At 44.3% G+C, this 14,533-nt stretch overlaps 1 protein-coding gene across 1 annotated transcript in view; it reads left to right on the forward strand.

The window, feature by feature from the left end:
- DDX31 (DEAD-box helicase 31) overlaps window positions 1-14,533 on the forward strand; it is a 2,738,529-nt gene that overhangs the window by 851,624 nt on the left and 1,872,372 nt on the right. Inside the window, exon 6 of the mRNA XM_044057921.1 lies at window positions 1,378-1,442. Within this exon, the coding sequence (XP_043913856.1) occupies window positions 1,378-1,442 (65 nt within the window). The remainder of the gene's footprint in view (window positions 1-1,377; window positions 1,443-14,533) is intronic.

The raw sequence follows: 14,533 nt of genomic DNA on the forward strand, positions 1-14,533 counted from the left end.
GACAGACGTGGCAGGGTAGGTGGGCATGCCTATGCTGGGAGTGGGAAGAAACAGTGCAGATTTGTGCAGCTTGTTTGATAAACTCTGGTAGAACCATGATCTGGAATCATTGTCAAGTTGGGCATGTGCAATGACCAGGTTAACAAGGTGGCTTTAGGGTCCAGGGTGCTCACTGCCTCAGGAGTTCTGTTTGTCATTTCAAATCCAGCCTACAAATGTAGCATCGACATTCTGGGAGGGTAGGACTAGGGGAAAAAAACATTACGAGCAGCCGTATGACAGCTCCTGACCTGGCCCCTTCCCACCTAGAGGTACATGGTTCAAGGAGCCCAGCAATCCTGTATGTAAGAAGTTGTAGGGCTCCTGCCCCTTCCCATCTGGAGGTACGTGGTGCAAAGATCCCAGCAATCCTGTATGTAAGGAGTTGGAGGGCTCCTTCCCATTCCCACTTGGATGTACGTGGTTCAAAGAACCCAGCAGTCTTGTATGTAAGGAGTTGGAGGGCTCCCGCCCCTTCCCACTTGGAGGTACGTGGTTCAAAGAACCCAGCAATCCTGTATGTAAGGAGTTGGAGGGCTCCTGCCCCTTCCCACCTGGAGGTATATGGTGCAAAGAACCTAGCAGTCCTGTATGTAAGGAGTTGGAGGGCTGCCTACATGCAGTGCTGTCTCACGTGGGAGATGGCTAAGATGACAAAATAACCAAGGAGACGCTTTATCATGAGATTTCATTCAGACCTGGTATGATATGTATTGAAAAGGTGACTAGGATAGAAGTGCCACTGAAGGGAAGAAACTATTAAATCATGCTTTTTAGGAAAATACTCTCTGGGGATAGGGGAAATTTTGTGTTTAGGGAGTACTTCCCCTTTAAAGGTTCAAACCGAGTAAGATAACTACAGATATCTAGGCATATTTCTTATATTGTCATCCTCCTGGTGAAATACTGGAGTTGCTTTTTAGAATTCAGTATCACAAGCTAACTCTGATGAGACACAATTTTGTGGATTACCGTGATTTATTTGTGGTCACAGTTAGACACATCCCTTTGCTTGATGGAATGATGTGAATGAATGACTTGACAAAGTAGTGAATGAAAGGTTGCTTCAAATGCTTCCTTATCTGTGCATGGCAGCTGTCTGAGTTAATTCATGACTGTTTTCAATTGTTTAAATGTCTGGAGATAAAACATATTTTTGTAGAGTGTACTGTGCTACATAGCCATGCAAATATATTTAAGTTAGTCTTGATGCTGCCATTTTTTGCAACATGGAGTGCATAAGTCATAGTAGCTTTTTCCTTCTTTAGTAAACGTTTACGCAGGTATACTCACCATTGTTAATCCATACTCCCTTTGTTTTTTGTATTTTTTTTACAGGAAAAACTTTGGCATATGGCATTCCTCTTGTTCAGTCCCTACAAAAAAGACAACCAAAGATTCAGGTAAAGTACTAATCAGCATATCTGAAAATGCACCCTCTGTTTTATTCACAGAACATGACAAACATTTCTTGTTAACTGAACTTCAATCAAAAGCCATAGCTTGTTTACTTCAGACTACAAGTCCTGAGAGAGAGTATAGTAGTTAGCAGAGGTGTCAGGTGGCACGTAGCTCATGGAGTCCTACATTAATGCTTGGAAGCAGTTTCAGTTAGGTAGCCTCTCCTTATAACCTATCAAGTTTTCTGTAAGGCTGCCTTTCAGGGAGAATGATGGGATGTTCATACGTTGAGGTTGCATCATCAGGAAATGACTCCTGCTGCATGCTGTTTTCTAGCAAAGGGATACACTGCTGTGCATCATTTATACTGAGGACCTAGCTGGGTGTATGTTAAGAACTCAGTATGATGAGCACTGCTTGGATTGTTCCAGGGGAAATAAGGGTTTGTGCAGTTTGAACTAACATGTTGGATGTTGTTACTGTCACGTGCCAAGTACAGTTAATGAATGGAGACAGATGTGCAGGAACATGTGCATTGTGTTTTATGAGCACATAGAAGTCCTTGGAATCCAGACCCATATCTAGATGGATTTCCCTTTCCATGTATTTCATAAATGGTAGTTTGTGCTGTGTTGCTGTATCAGTTCTCATTTTAATTTGGCAGATGTCCTTCTATTCCCATGTTGCAGTATTCATAACATGAGGGTTTCCCAACCTAGGCGACTCGAATGTATGGCCAGTATACAAAATATTTAAACTACTGCAAGGTACATGCGACGTTGCATGTAGGCTAGCAGCCAATGTAGGCCGTAAAAGTGATGTGTGCACATACCATCCTCAGAACTTCTCTGCCGTCAGTCCATACATCATCTTCTCCCCTTCATCTGATCATCAAGTGATTGCTGTTTCAGATAAGTGCCCTGTTGGGGAATTTTATTGTGTTCTTTTGCTACTGCATGTTTTCTGAGGTCAATGTCATTCAAGAAAGGCAAGTGCCATTGTTGTAGACAAATTCCACACAAAGGTAACCGTGATCAGTGTTTGTTTTGTCTGAGGTCCGCTCACAAGTAAAAGGCTTGTGCGATTTGTCAGGGGTTTGTCCCTAAGATGCTCTGCAGTTGTCTTTCTCTCCTGAACATTTACCTCGAGAATCAGAGACTAAAGTGACTAGCACTTGCAATGGAGGGTCTGTCAGATCCTTCCGGTCAGCATCTGAAGAAGAAGGTAAAAAAGATTAGGCCCTGAATCTTTGGCTGCGCTTCTGAATCCCGATGTCCCTCTTGAGACCACTGAAGGCCCGGAGATCTGTACAGTGGCTGGTTCTCTTTCTGCACTGGGTACTAGTTCAGAGGCCGCTAGGGAGAGTACCATGAGCACGTCCACAGAGGTTTCACAGACGTCCATTCAGGATGGTAAGGGAGAACCACGGCTCACTTCTTTGGATGCCCCTCGCACTACTTCTCCTTGCTTAGCTGCTGAAGACAGTTCGATGTCTGTGTGGCATCCTAGGCCTACATCGGTCCCTCCATCCCTGTCAAGGGTAGCTCCTCCTCTTAGAAAGAAACAAAAACATATTTCTTTTTCACAGAATCCTTCCCCAGACAGGCAAGCTATCTCTCGGGGAATTCTTAATGCCTTTCTAGCCTTAAGACCTACCTCTGCTTTACCTCCTACTCCAGTTCTCCCCCTTCTCCTTTGCCTAGCAGTTCTGTTTTGGAACAGGAACCCTCTGAAGAAGTTTCATCTTCAGATGAGTCTCTTGCTTATTAAACGCAAATGGAATCTCCCTTGGGTTATGCTTCCCCTGAAGTAGATTCAAATAGTGATGATTCCCTTGAGGAAGATATCTCTTTTGGGGAGACAAGTTTCCATAATGAGAGATTTTTCAAATGGGAAAGTTCCCAAATTTCAGAAGTACAGAAGAGGTACTACAATCTCTTACAGACAGGCTCTCCTTCCCCGTCTCCTCTCCAGGATGCTTTCCTGTCAGCTTCCAAAAGTCCTGACTCAGAACCTGCCCCAAAAAGGCCGGATAGGTTTTACAAGGTCCTGGAGGACAGCAAATATCTTTTCAAATGTCCTTCTGCAGATCCCGCTGTTATCTCAGTGTGTGTGGATAGTCCTTCCAGGTTTTTGAATTCCACTTCTCTCCTTCCTGTGATAAAGATAGTAAGATGATGGCGAGGCTAGATAAAAAAAGTCTATGCATCTTCAGCGTTGGCCTTCAGGGCCATTAACTACCAAACTCATATATCCAAGTAAGTTTTGGCCATGCTTTCTCAGGCTTCACAGCTGCTTGACAGACCTTTCATACTCTGCACCCAAGGCACAACTTTCTTCCCTTTTGACTGCCTCTTCCCAAGTTACTCGTCACTCCATAAATTGCAGTAATGATGCAGCTTGGAGTATCTGTCAGATCAACTGCATCTGGATCTGTCCTTAGGAGATATTCTTGGCTAAGATTATAGCCCTTGCCTTATTATATCAAGGCAAAAGTTATGGATGCACCTCTTGACAATTCTGGCCTTTTTGGTGCTAATGCTGCTACCCTTTTCAGATCCCTTCAAGAAAAAGGAAAAGAATTCCAGGAACTTAAGCACATTTTTGTGTTCCCCGTTCCTAAGTATCATAGGAATTACCCTTCCAGTCCACATTTTGTGAGGATAAAAAAAACATACCCCTCCTTCCTCTTCCAAGAAATGGATACCCAAGACAGAGCTCTTCCAGAACTCCACCAGCCAGTTCTCAGAAGCCTCACTTTCCTATCACACCAGGTAGTTTGTGGCTACCTGCCCAGACTCTCCAGTATTCCCGGCACCCTTCTCACTTTCTGCATGGACAAACATAACCACAGACAAATGGGCCAATTTTATTGTCCAGAATGATTACTGCATGGTTTGGAAATCCATCCTTCCTTTCATAAGCATTCCTCAACCCCCTGGAGACCAGCTTATCCATTTCCATCATATAGTTCAAGACCTGACCTCACGGGGACCATTTAGGAAGTTCTCCCTCTGCAAAGAGGAAAAAGGGTTTTATTCCAGGATGTTTCTAGTCCCTAGAAAAGATGGTCCATGGAGATCCATATTAGACTTGTCTCAACTAAACATTTTTCTACAAAAAAAAAGAGTCTGGAAGGTCTGTCAGCAGCAATGAAGCCTGAGAAAGCAGGGCCAAAACATACTTAGACATATGAGTTTGGTACTTAATGGCCATGAAGGCCAAAGTTGAAGATGTGCTCACCCTCCAAGCCTTGTTCCCTCTCTTGCTATCTCAACCTTTTTTGGTTTCTCTAGATATCAGATGCATATCTTCATATTTCGATTCACCCTTTGTTCAGGAAATTCTTACCCTTTTCTGTTGCTTTATCTCATTTTCAGTTCTGTGCTTTGCCCTTTGGACTCTGCATGACACCAAGGGTATTCACAAAATGTTTGGCTCCTGTCATTGCCTTTTGAAGACTTCACAGACTTCTCATTTACCCTTACCTGGATGACCTGCTAGTCAAGCAGACCATCTAGACACTCTGCTAAGGAATATTCATACTACCATCTCCTTGCTACAAAGCCTAGAGTTCACTGTCAACTATAACAAGTCCTTCCTCAGCCCTTCTCAGGATCAGGTTTTCCTATGTTTCAGGATAAGGACAGGAACTCATAGTGGCTTTTCTTCCCCTGCAAAAACTGCAGTCTCTTCTGACCTATTTCCATCAGTTGCTTCCTCTAACTTCATTCACAGCCAGAGAGTTTCTCAGAATGCTAGGGTTCATGGCGTCTTTTATTCCCATGTTACCCTTAGCCAGACTGAAATCTCTCTGATCCCAGCATGTTCATCCTCTGGAGTTTGTTCTACCTCTTCTCCCTTGTCTGAAGAAAGAATTACAGTGGTGGATTCAACAAATATATCTGAATCCAGACTTTCATCTACAGCCTCCTCATGCTGTGCAGGAGCTCTTTACAGATGCTTTGGTCCTGGGGTGGGGAGCGAAGTTGGGAAATTTGAAAGTTCAATGCCTGTGGCCTCCATCTATAAGGAAACAGCATATCAACATCAAAGAGATGAGGGTTTTGATTCTTGCTCTACAAGCTTTCCACTCTTCTCTTTACCCAGGTCCCCTGAAACTGTTCACAGATAACAGCACAGTCCTTTGGTATGTGAAGAAGCAGGGGGGACAAAGTCATACCTGCTTTTCAAGCTGTCCCTTCCGGCTTGGCAGATTGCTTCTCAAGCAGATTTCACTTTAGTAGCTGTTTACATTCCTTCAGCTCAAAATGTTATGCCAGACACTTTAAGCAGGTCCATGACACAAGCCCATGTGTGGATGCTTCACAGGGATGTGTTTCTGGACGTTCGTCACTGGTTGGGTGCTTCTCAAATAGATCTGTTTGCCTCCTCCTGAACAGACAACTTCCAAAATTTTGTGCCAGAGTTTCAGGTCCTCTGATTTGGAAGGTAGACGCTCTCTGTCTCATGGAAGGGGTTGTTTCTTTATACATTTCCCCCTTCCCACTCATTCAGAAAGTTCTGCTGAAAATTCAGCAGAACAAACCAAAAACCTTGTTGATGCCCCTCTTTTTTCCCCTCTTCTTCTTCTTCTGCAACTAGCCAAGGGCAGTCATCACAAGTTACCTCACAGGGTAGATCTTCTCACACAAGGCAAGGGATCTCTTATTCATCCACATCTAGCAACCCTAAATCTGACTCTGTGGGTGATAGGTTTCTGATCCCTTTTGACACTTTTTTTCTGAGGACGTGCTTCTAGTCCTGCAAGAGGCCAGGAAACCCAATAGTAGGAGATCTTACTTATCCAAATGGCAGAGGTTCTCCATCTGGTGTCTTAAGAAACAGCTACATCCATTTTCAGTGGATATTCCCCTAGTTCTCTTGTATTTTTATGAGCTACTTAAGGCTGGATTGGCTTATTCTTCTGTTAAGGCCCAATTATCCGCCATTTCTGCATGTCTGCCTCTATCTCCTCCTTTAGCTTCCAGGCTAGAGGTTAAGCTTTTTCTTAAATGCATCCTTCATGTCAGTCCTCCCAGGAAACCTGTTCCCTCACCCCTTGGAATTTGAATTTTGTACTGGAAAAGCTTACTCAAGCTGCCTTTGAGCCTGCAGTCTCAGCTTCTTTGAAGCATTGCACATGGAAGACTGTTTTGTTGGTAGCCATCACTTCTGCTAGAAGAGTCCGAACTTCAAGCCTTAATGGTTTCTCACCCTTTTGTCATTTTCCACAAGGATAGGGTCTCTCTCCACATTAACCCCTCCTTCATGTCTAAAGTGGTTAATGATTTGTCCCTTAACCAGTTTATTAATTTACCAATTTTCGTTCCTTCCCCTCAGAATTGTAGTGAAAGGGTGCTGCATATCTTGGATGTACATAGACAACTCAGATTTTACGTACACAAGACCAAGTCCATTAGGAAATCAGAGCAACTGTTTGTTTCCTCTCATCTCAGGGCCCTGGGAAAACCTCTGTCTAAACAGACTATTTTTACTTGGATCTCTAAGGCCATTTCCTTCATTTATTTTTTCCATGGAAAAACTCTCTTTCTCAGTAAAAGCTCACTCCTCTAGGGCTTTATCTGGGGCCTTCTTCAAAGGTTTGGACACTACCTCTATTTTGGTGGCAGCTACATGGTCTTCTGTCCACACTTTCACCAAGCAGTACAAGCTGGATACTATCTCCATATCCAGAGCAGGCTTTGCCAGGTCTGTATTAGCACATTAAAAGCACAAGTCAGCGAACGCCTGTTCGCCAACCAATAAACACCAAACTGTCACTTCTGCGAGTGGCCACTTCAGCAAATTTTTTCCTAGGGGAAAAAATTGCTTGGCCAAGCAGAAACGACACAGGATTACAAACCCATCATCGCTCCCATACCCCCCCCCCCCACTAAATATGCCAACTCCAAGATCGCACTACAGTGGGGAAAATGACAAATCCACAACGATGGCCAAGTGATTTTTTTTCCCCCAAGGAAAAAATTCACTGTAGTGGCTGTTCATGGAAATGACAGTTTGCTCTTTATTGGTCGGCGAACAGGCATATGCTGACCTGTGCTTTCGAAGTGCTAATACAGACCCGGCATTGCCAGGGCAATCCTGCATGGCTTCATGGAGACTTCCTCTGCTCCAACCTCCCTTTCCCTTTCATGAGCTTTGGCACTCTGTCTCATGATATGAATATTGCAATATGGGAATAGAAGGGTATAGAATAGTTGTGTAAAATCTTACCATAACCATAAATGGTCCTTTTCTTCCATGTTGCAGTATTCCTTCCCACCCTCCTTCCCCCTTGGTTCATGCTTTTCTTTGGATGATATTTTGCTTCTACCTCATATCCTTGGGCTGGTGCTGTGACTGGGGCATTCACTTCCGAGGATGGTATGTGCAGACAACAGTTTTATGGCCTACATTGGCTGCTAGCCTATGTGCAATGCTGCATGTAGCTTGCAGTTGTTTAAATCTTTTGTATACTGACTGGACGTTCGGGTTGCCTAGGTAAGGAATCCCTCATGTTACGAATACTGCAACATGAAGAGAAGGACGTCTATGGTTATGGTAAGATTTTATACAACTGTTCTTTCAGATTACTTCTGCTGCTCTAGCTGAAAGGCTGGTAGTTGGGCCACGATTTTCATGTTGACTCTTCTTCACTGAGATTATGAAAGAAATAGTAATCGGACAATTACATATGTACTTGCTACCAAGCATTTTCTAGTAATCCATTTTTTCTGAACCAGTTTCTGTTGTTGTATACATCATCAGGACCTCCCCGGTCTGCAGACATTTTTATTCCCCTCCAAATAGAATGAGAACTGTTCAGAAAAAATATTTATATGAATATCACATTCCACAAGTGCATAATAAGCCTGCATGCTGGCTGTGGAGGGCATCCAAATAGAGACTGCATTATCTATGAAGAATTTCTGCAGTGTTTACTGTTCTTTGGTCGGCTCATTCTTCAGCTAACCTCCATCACTGCTAATTATGTTACCAGTAATCATATAAGCAGAGGGAGACAGCCAACCTCCATCACTGGTAATTATGTTACCAGTAATCATGTAAGCAGAGGGAGACAGCCAACCTCCATCACTGCTAATTATGTTACCAGTAATCATGTAAGCAGAGGCAGTCAGCCAACCTCCATCACTGGTAATTATGTTACCAGTAGTCATGTAAGCAGAGGGAGTCAGCCAACCTCCATCACTGGTAATTATCTTACCAGTAATCATGTAAGCAGAGGGAATCAGCCAACCTCAATCACTGGTAATTATGTTACCAGTAGTCATATAAGCAGAGGGAGTCAGCCAACCTCCATCACTGGTAATTATGTTACCAGTAATCATATAAGCAGAGGGAGTCAGCCAACCTCCATCACTGCTAATTATGTTAACAGTGATCATATAAGCAGAGGGAGCCAGCCAACGTCCATCAGTGGTAATTATGTTACCAGTAACCATATAAGCAGAGGGAGTCAGCCAACCTCCATCACTGGTAATTATGTTACCAGTAATCATATAAGCAGAGGGAGTCAGCCAACCTCCATCACTGGTAATTATGTTAACAGTGATCATATAAGCAGAGGGAGCCAGCCAGCCTCCATCACTGGTAATTATGTTACCAGTAATCATGTAAGCAGAGGGAGTCAGCCAACCTCCATCACTGCTAATTATGTTACCAGTAATCATGTAAGCAGAGGGAGTCAGCCAACCTCCATCACTGGTAATTATGTTACCAGTAATTATATAAGCAGAGGGAGTCAGCCAACCTCCATCACTGGTAATTATGTTACCAGTAATCATATAAGCAGAGGGAGACAGCCAACCGCCATCACTGGTAATTGTTACCAGTAATCATATAAGCAGAGGGAATCAGCCACCCTCCATCAGTGGTAATTAGGTTACCAGTAATCATATAAGCAAAGGGAGTAAGCCAACCTCCATCACTGGTAATTATGTTACCAGCAATCATACCAGCAGAGGTAGTCAGCCAATACCCATCACTGGTAATTATGTTACCAGTAATCATATAAGCAGAGGGAGTCAGCCAACGTCCATTGCTGGTAATTATGTTACCAGTAATCATATAAGCAGAGAGGGAGTCAGCCAACGTCCATCACTGATAATTATGTTACCAGTAATCATATAAGCAGAGGGAGTCAGCCAACGTCCATCACTGGTAATTAGGTTACCAGTAATCATACTAACAGAGGGAGTCAGCCAGCCTCCATCACTGGTCATTATGTTACCAGTGATCATATAAGCAGAGGGAGTCAGCCAACCTCCATCACTCGTAATTATGTTACCAGTAATAATATAAGCAGAGGGAGTCAGCCAACCCCCATCACTGGTCATTATGTTACCAGTAATCATATAAGCAGAGGGAGTCAGCCAACCCCCATCACTGGTCATTATGTTACCAGTAATCATATAAGCAGAGGGAGTCAGCCAACCTCCATCACTGGTCATTATGTTACCAGTAATCGTATAAGCAGAAGGAGTCAGCCATCGTCCATCACTGGTAATTAGGTTGCCAGTAAACATATAAGCAGAGGGAGTCAGCCAACGTCCATCATTGGGAATTATGTTACCAGTAATCATATAAGCAGAGGGAGTCAGCCAACCTCCATCAGTTGTAATTAGGTTACCAGTAATCATACAAGTAGAGGGAATCAGCCAACATCCATTACTGGTAATTAGGTTACCAGTAATTATATAAGCAGAGGGAGTCAGCCAACGTCCATTACTGGTAATTATGCTACCAGTAATCATATAAGCAGAGTTAGTCAGCCAACCTCCATCACTGGTAATTATGTTACCAGTAATAATATAAGCAGAGGGAGTCAGCCAACCTCCATCACTGGTAATTATGTTACCAGTAATAATATAAGCAGAGGGAGTCAGCCAACCTCTGTCACTGGTAATTATGTTCATAGGTTCATAGATTCATAGGTAGGTACTAGGCTATCGGCCCTGGGGCCTATACAAGCCCAGCCAAAAAGGTACCTTGGCCTTTGCCACCCAAGAAAATTATTTTCCTGTGCCACTGTCGAGCAGAGCCACAGAGGTGATCCCCGGGGTGAATTTCCTATTTCCCATCCAATCATCAAGATTTTTCTTGAAGAGTGCTAATGAGGAGCTTTGATAGGTAGTTTATTCCAGAGTATGGGAAGTCTCTGGGACAGGAATCTATCCCTCCGGCATGTTCTGTTTATTGTGGTGACAAGGTTTAGGTCCCTAGAGCGTGTATCTCGGAGGAATTGGGATTTCTTTAAGTGGAGCATGTCCAACAGCTCTGGGTTTGACATAGCTTTGTATGTTAGGCAGAGATCACCTCTGAGTAGGCGATATGCGATGGAGTAAAGCTGTAGTTTTTTGAGACGGTCTGCGTAGGGCATCTGTTTGAGGCCAGTAATCCTCTTTGTGAGGTATTTCTGCGGCCTTTCCAGTTGTTGTAGATGTCTTGTGAGGTACATACCAAAAGGGACGTTGTACTCTATAATGGGTCTAATGAGTGATGAGTAGAGGGGAACAATGACCTCTTTTTTTCTGGATGAGAAACCTTTTGTGATGGTGTGCCACGTTGAAGTATTTCCTGACTACTGTGGTGATGTGATTACCAAAGGAGAGATTACTGTCCAGCTGTGTCCCAAGGTCTCTTATCACACTTTCAATGTTAAATATACTACCGCCTATATTGTAGTTCATGGGTGCAGAGTTTTTACCAAAGGGGATGACAATGCACTTTTTAGCATTGAGCTTGAGGCCATGGCTTTGACACCAGGCATCTGTCTCAGTGAGGCCCTTTTGTAGGATGTCCACATCTTTAAGAGTTTTGATTATGGCTCCTGGTTTGCAGTCATCTGTGAACTTTGTTGGCCAAAGACCTTCTGTGTTAGCCTGTACTTCAGAGAAGTAGATTCCAAACAGGAGAGGACCCAGGACTGAACCCTGTAGTACTCCACTTGTCACTGGTCTGAAGTCAGATTTGGAGTCTGCTACTTTCACAGTGTGGGTTCTGTCAGTGAGCCAGTTGGCAACCCATCTTGTGACATAGGGATTTATACCTAGTTTAGTGAGTTTATCTATAATTCCAGAGTGGGGGATAGTGTTGAAAGCCTTGGCAAGATCTAGATAGGCTGTCTATAGCTTTGGCGACTGCTTCAAAGAAGTCTATCAGGTTTAGGAGAGATGATCTGCCTTTTACAAACCCAAACTGGGTGGGATCCAGAGTTTGGAGATGACCAATGTCTTTGTTTATAAGTTCCATGATGATACTTTCCATGGCCTTGCAGACCAGGCTCGGCAGGCTAATGGGGCGGTAGTTCCCGGGGTCCGTGGTGGCTCCCCCCTTGTAGAGTGGGATAACCGTTGCTGAGCTCCATTCAGCAGGCACAAAGCCTGAGGTGAGGCTATGATTGAACATGGTACTTAGGTGGGGTGCCAGTTCGTTCTGTAGTCTGTGTAGAACGCAGCCTGGGATGTTGTCTGGTCCCATGGATGCTGTGTTCTTGGCTTTGGAGAGTGTTCATAGGTTCATAGGTTCATACTAGGCTATCTGCCCTAGGGCATTTATAAGCCTAGCCAGAGTGTGTATGGCTTTCGCCACCCATTTTAAATTAATTTTGCTATGCCCTTTTTCGAGGTTAGTATACTGTGCCTCTGTCTAACAGTGACACAGAAGTGATACCCGGGGTAAACCTACGATCTCCCATCCACTCATCAAGATTCCTCTTGAAGAGAGTCAATGAGGGACTCTGCCTAACCTGGACTGGGATTTTATTCCAGAGTGAAGGGAGCCTCTGGGTTATGAATCTGTCCCTCCAGCATGTCCTATTTATTTCAGTGCTGAGGTTTAAGTCCCTCGAGCGCGTAGCTCGATGGGATTTGGATTTTCTGAGGTGCAGCATATCCATTAATTCCGGGTTGGACATGGTTTTATACGTCAGGCACAGATCGCCTCTGAGCAGGCGGTATGCCACTGAGTAGAGCTGGAGTTTCTTTAACCGGGCAGCATATGGCATCTGTTTGAGCCCCTTGATCCTCTTGGTGAGGTACTTTTGGGGTCTTTCTAGTTGCTGCAGGTGTCTGGTAAGGTACATCCCAAAAGGGGCATTGTACTCAATTATGGGCCTGATGAGGGATGAGTAAAGAGGCACGATGACCTCCCTGATCTAGATGTGAATCCCTTCATGATTAGGTGGGCTATATAAAATGTTTTTCTAACCACTTTGGCCACGTGGTTGTCAAATGAGAGATTCCTATCAACTTGGGTCCCCAGGTCCCTAATTACTTCTTCTGTACTTAATGGATTACCACCTATGTGGTAATTTGTGGGCACTTTGTTTTTGCCAAAGGGGATGACTATACACTTTTTGGCGTTTAGCTTGAGGCCATGGCTCTGGCACCAGTTGTCTGTTTCTTTGAGGCCCTTTTGGAGGATGCTTGTGTCGGCTGGAGAGTCTATTATGGCGCCCAGTTTGCAGTCATCTGTGAACTTGGTCAGCCACAGTCCTTTCATGTTGGCCTGTACCTCCGAGAAATATATACCGAACAAGAGAGGTCCCAAGACTGAGCCTTGTGGGATGCCACTTTTAACTGGTTTGGAGTCTGACATGGCTCCAGCTATTCTAACCATGTGGGTTCTGTCCTTGAGCCAGTTTGCAACCCATCTAGTGACATAGGGGTTTATATTTAAGCTGGTGAGCTTATCTATAATGCCCGAGTGGGGTATTGTATCGAAGGCTTTTGCAAGGTCCAGGTAGGCTGTGTGGACCACCTTCCCCTTGTCAATGGCCTTGGTGACTGTTTCAAAGAAATCGACCAGGTTTAAGAGGCAGGATCTGCCCTTAACAAAGCCGAACTGGGTAGGATCCAGTGTCTGTAGGTCCCCAATATCTTTATTTATGAGGTCCATGATGATCCTTTCCATAGCTTTGCAGACCAAGCTAGTGAGACTTATGGGGCGATAGTTCCCAGGATCCGTTGAGGCACCACCTTTGTGGAGAGGGACCACTGTTGCTGTACGCCACTCTTTGGGTACATATCCTGTAGTAAGGCTGAGATTGAACAGTAGTTTTAGGTTTGGGTTTAGCTCTTCTTGGAGTTCATGTAGGACGCAGCCCGGGACACCGTCTGGTCCCATTGATGCTGTGTTTCTTGCTTTGGAGAGGGCAGCTCTTACCTGAGCATCTGAGATGTCAGGGGGGCAGCACTCTGCTGGGATAGATATTAGCCGTTTTGGTGGGGAGGGGGGGGAGTTTGCGCTGAACCTGTCAGCTAGGATGTTGGCAATGTCTGTGGGTTTGGTGTATTTTTTGTCATTTTGGACTAATTCTGAGCATATCTGGGAATTCCCACCCAGGTTCCTAACATAACTAAAGAAAGCCTTGTGATTATCCTTAGTGTCCTGTGCAATTTTTCTCTCGAAGCTGGCCTTAGACGATTTTATGAGTGCCCGTAGTTTTTTGGTAATACTGATCAGAGATGCCTTCCCTTTTTGGGATTTTGCTCTGTCATGTAGTAGCTTCCTCCTTCTATTGTATAGTTTGTTTATGGCTGGGGTCCACCAGACAGGACGTCTGCCTTTGGAGGATTGGGTCTTGGTTTTATTTGGGATTGCATGATCCATGCATTCCTGAAGGTGTTCATAGAATGCGTTTATAAAGGATTTTGTGGTCTGGGCTGTATTATCCACAGGCCCGGGGGCTTTGAAGGATTCCACCTCGGTTTTGAGGAGTGTGAAATTTGCTTTAGAGAAGTTTTTCACTGTGGTTTTCTGGGCATGGGGTGGGGTCGGGATGTGAATATCCAGTGAGATTAGTTTATGGTCTGATCTTACCAGTGAGGGATACACCTCTGGTCTGGAGCATAGAGTCCCCATGTTGGTGATGATCAGGTCCAGTATGTTTTCCCCTCTTGTGGGAGTGGTAACAAGTTGTTCCATAGCATTTGAGTTTATAAATTCTAAGAACCTTTGGGCTAGGGTGTTGGAGCTAGAGTAATGTTCCCAGTCTGTGGTTGGGTAGTTGAAGTCACCCAATATAATGGTGTTTGGAGAGACCTTCATATTTTCCAGTGTTCTCAGG

This window comes from Protopterus annectens, chromosome 16.part0 (assembly GCF_019279795.1).
Source record: "Protopterus annectens isolate FY-2018-M chromosome 16.part0, PAN1.0, whole genome shotgun sequence".
In the NCBI taxonomy this organism is placed as follows: domain Eukaryota; kingdom Metazoa; phylum Chordata; order Ceratodontiformes; family Protopteridae; genus Protopterus; species Protopterus annectens.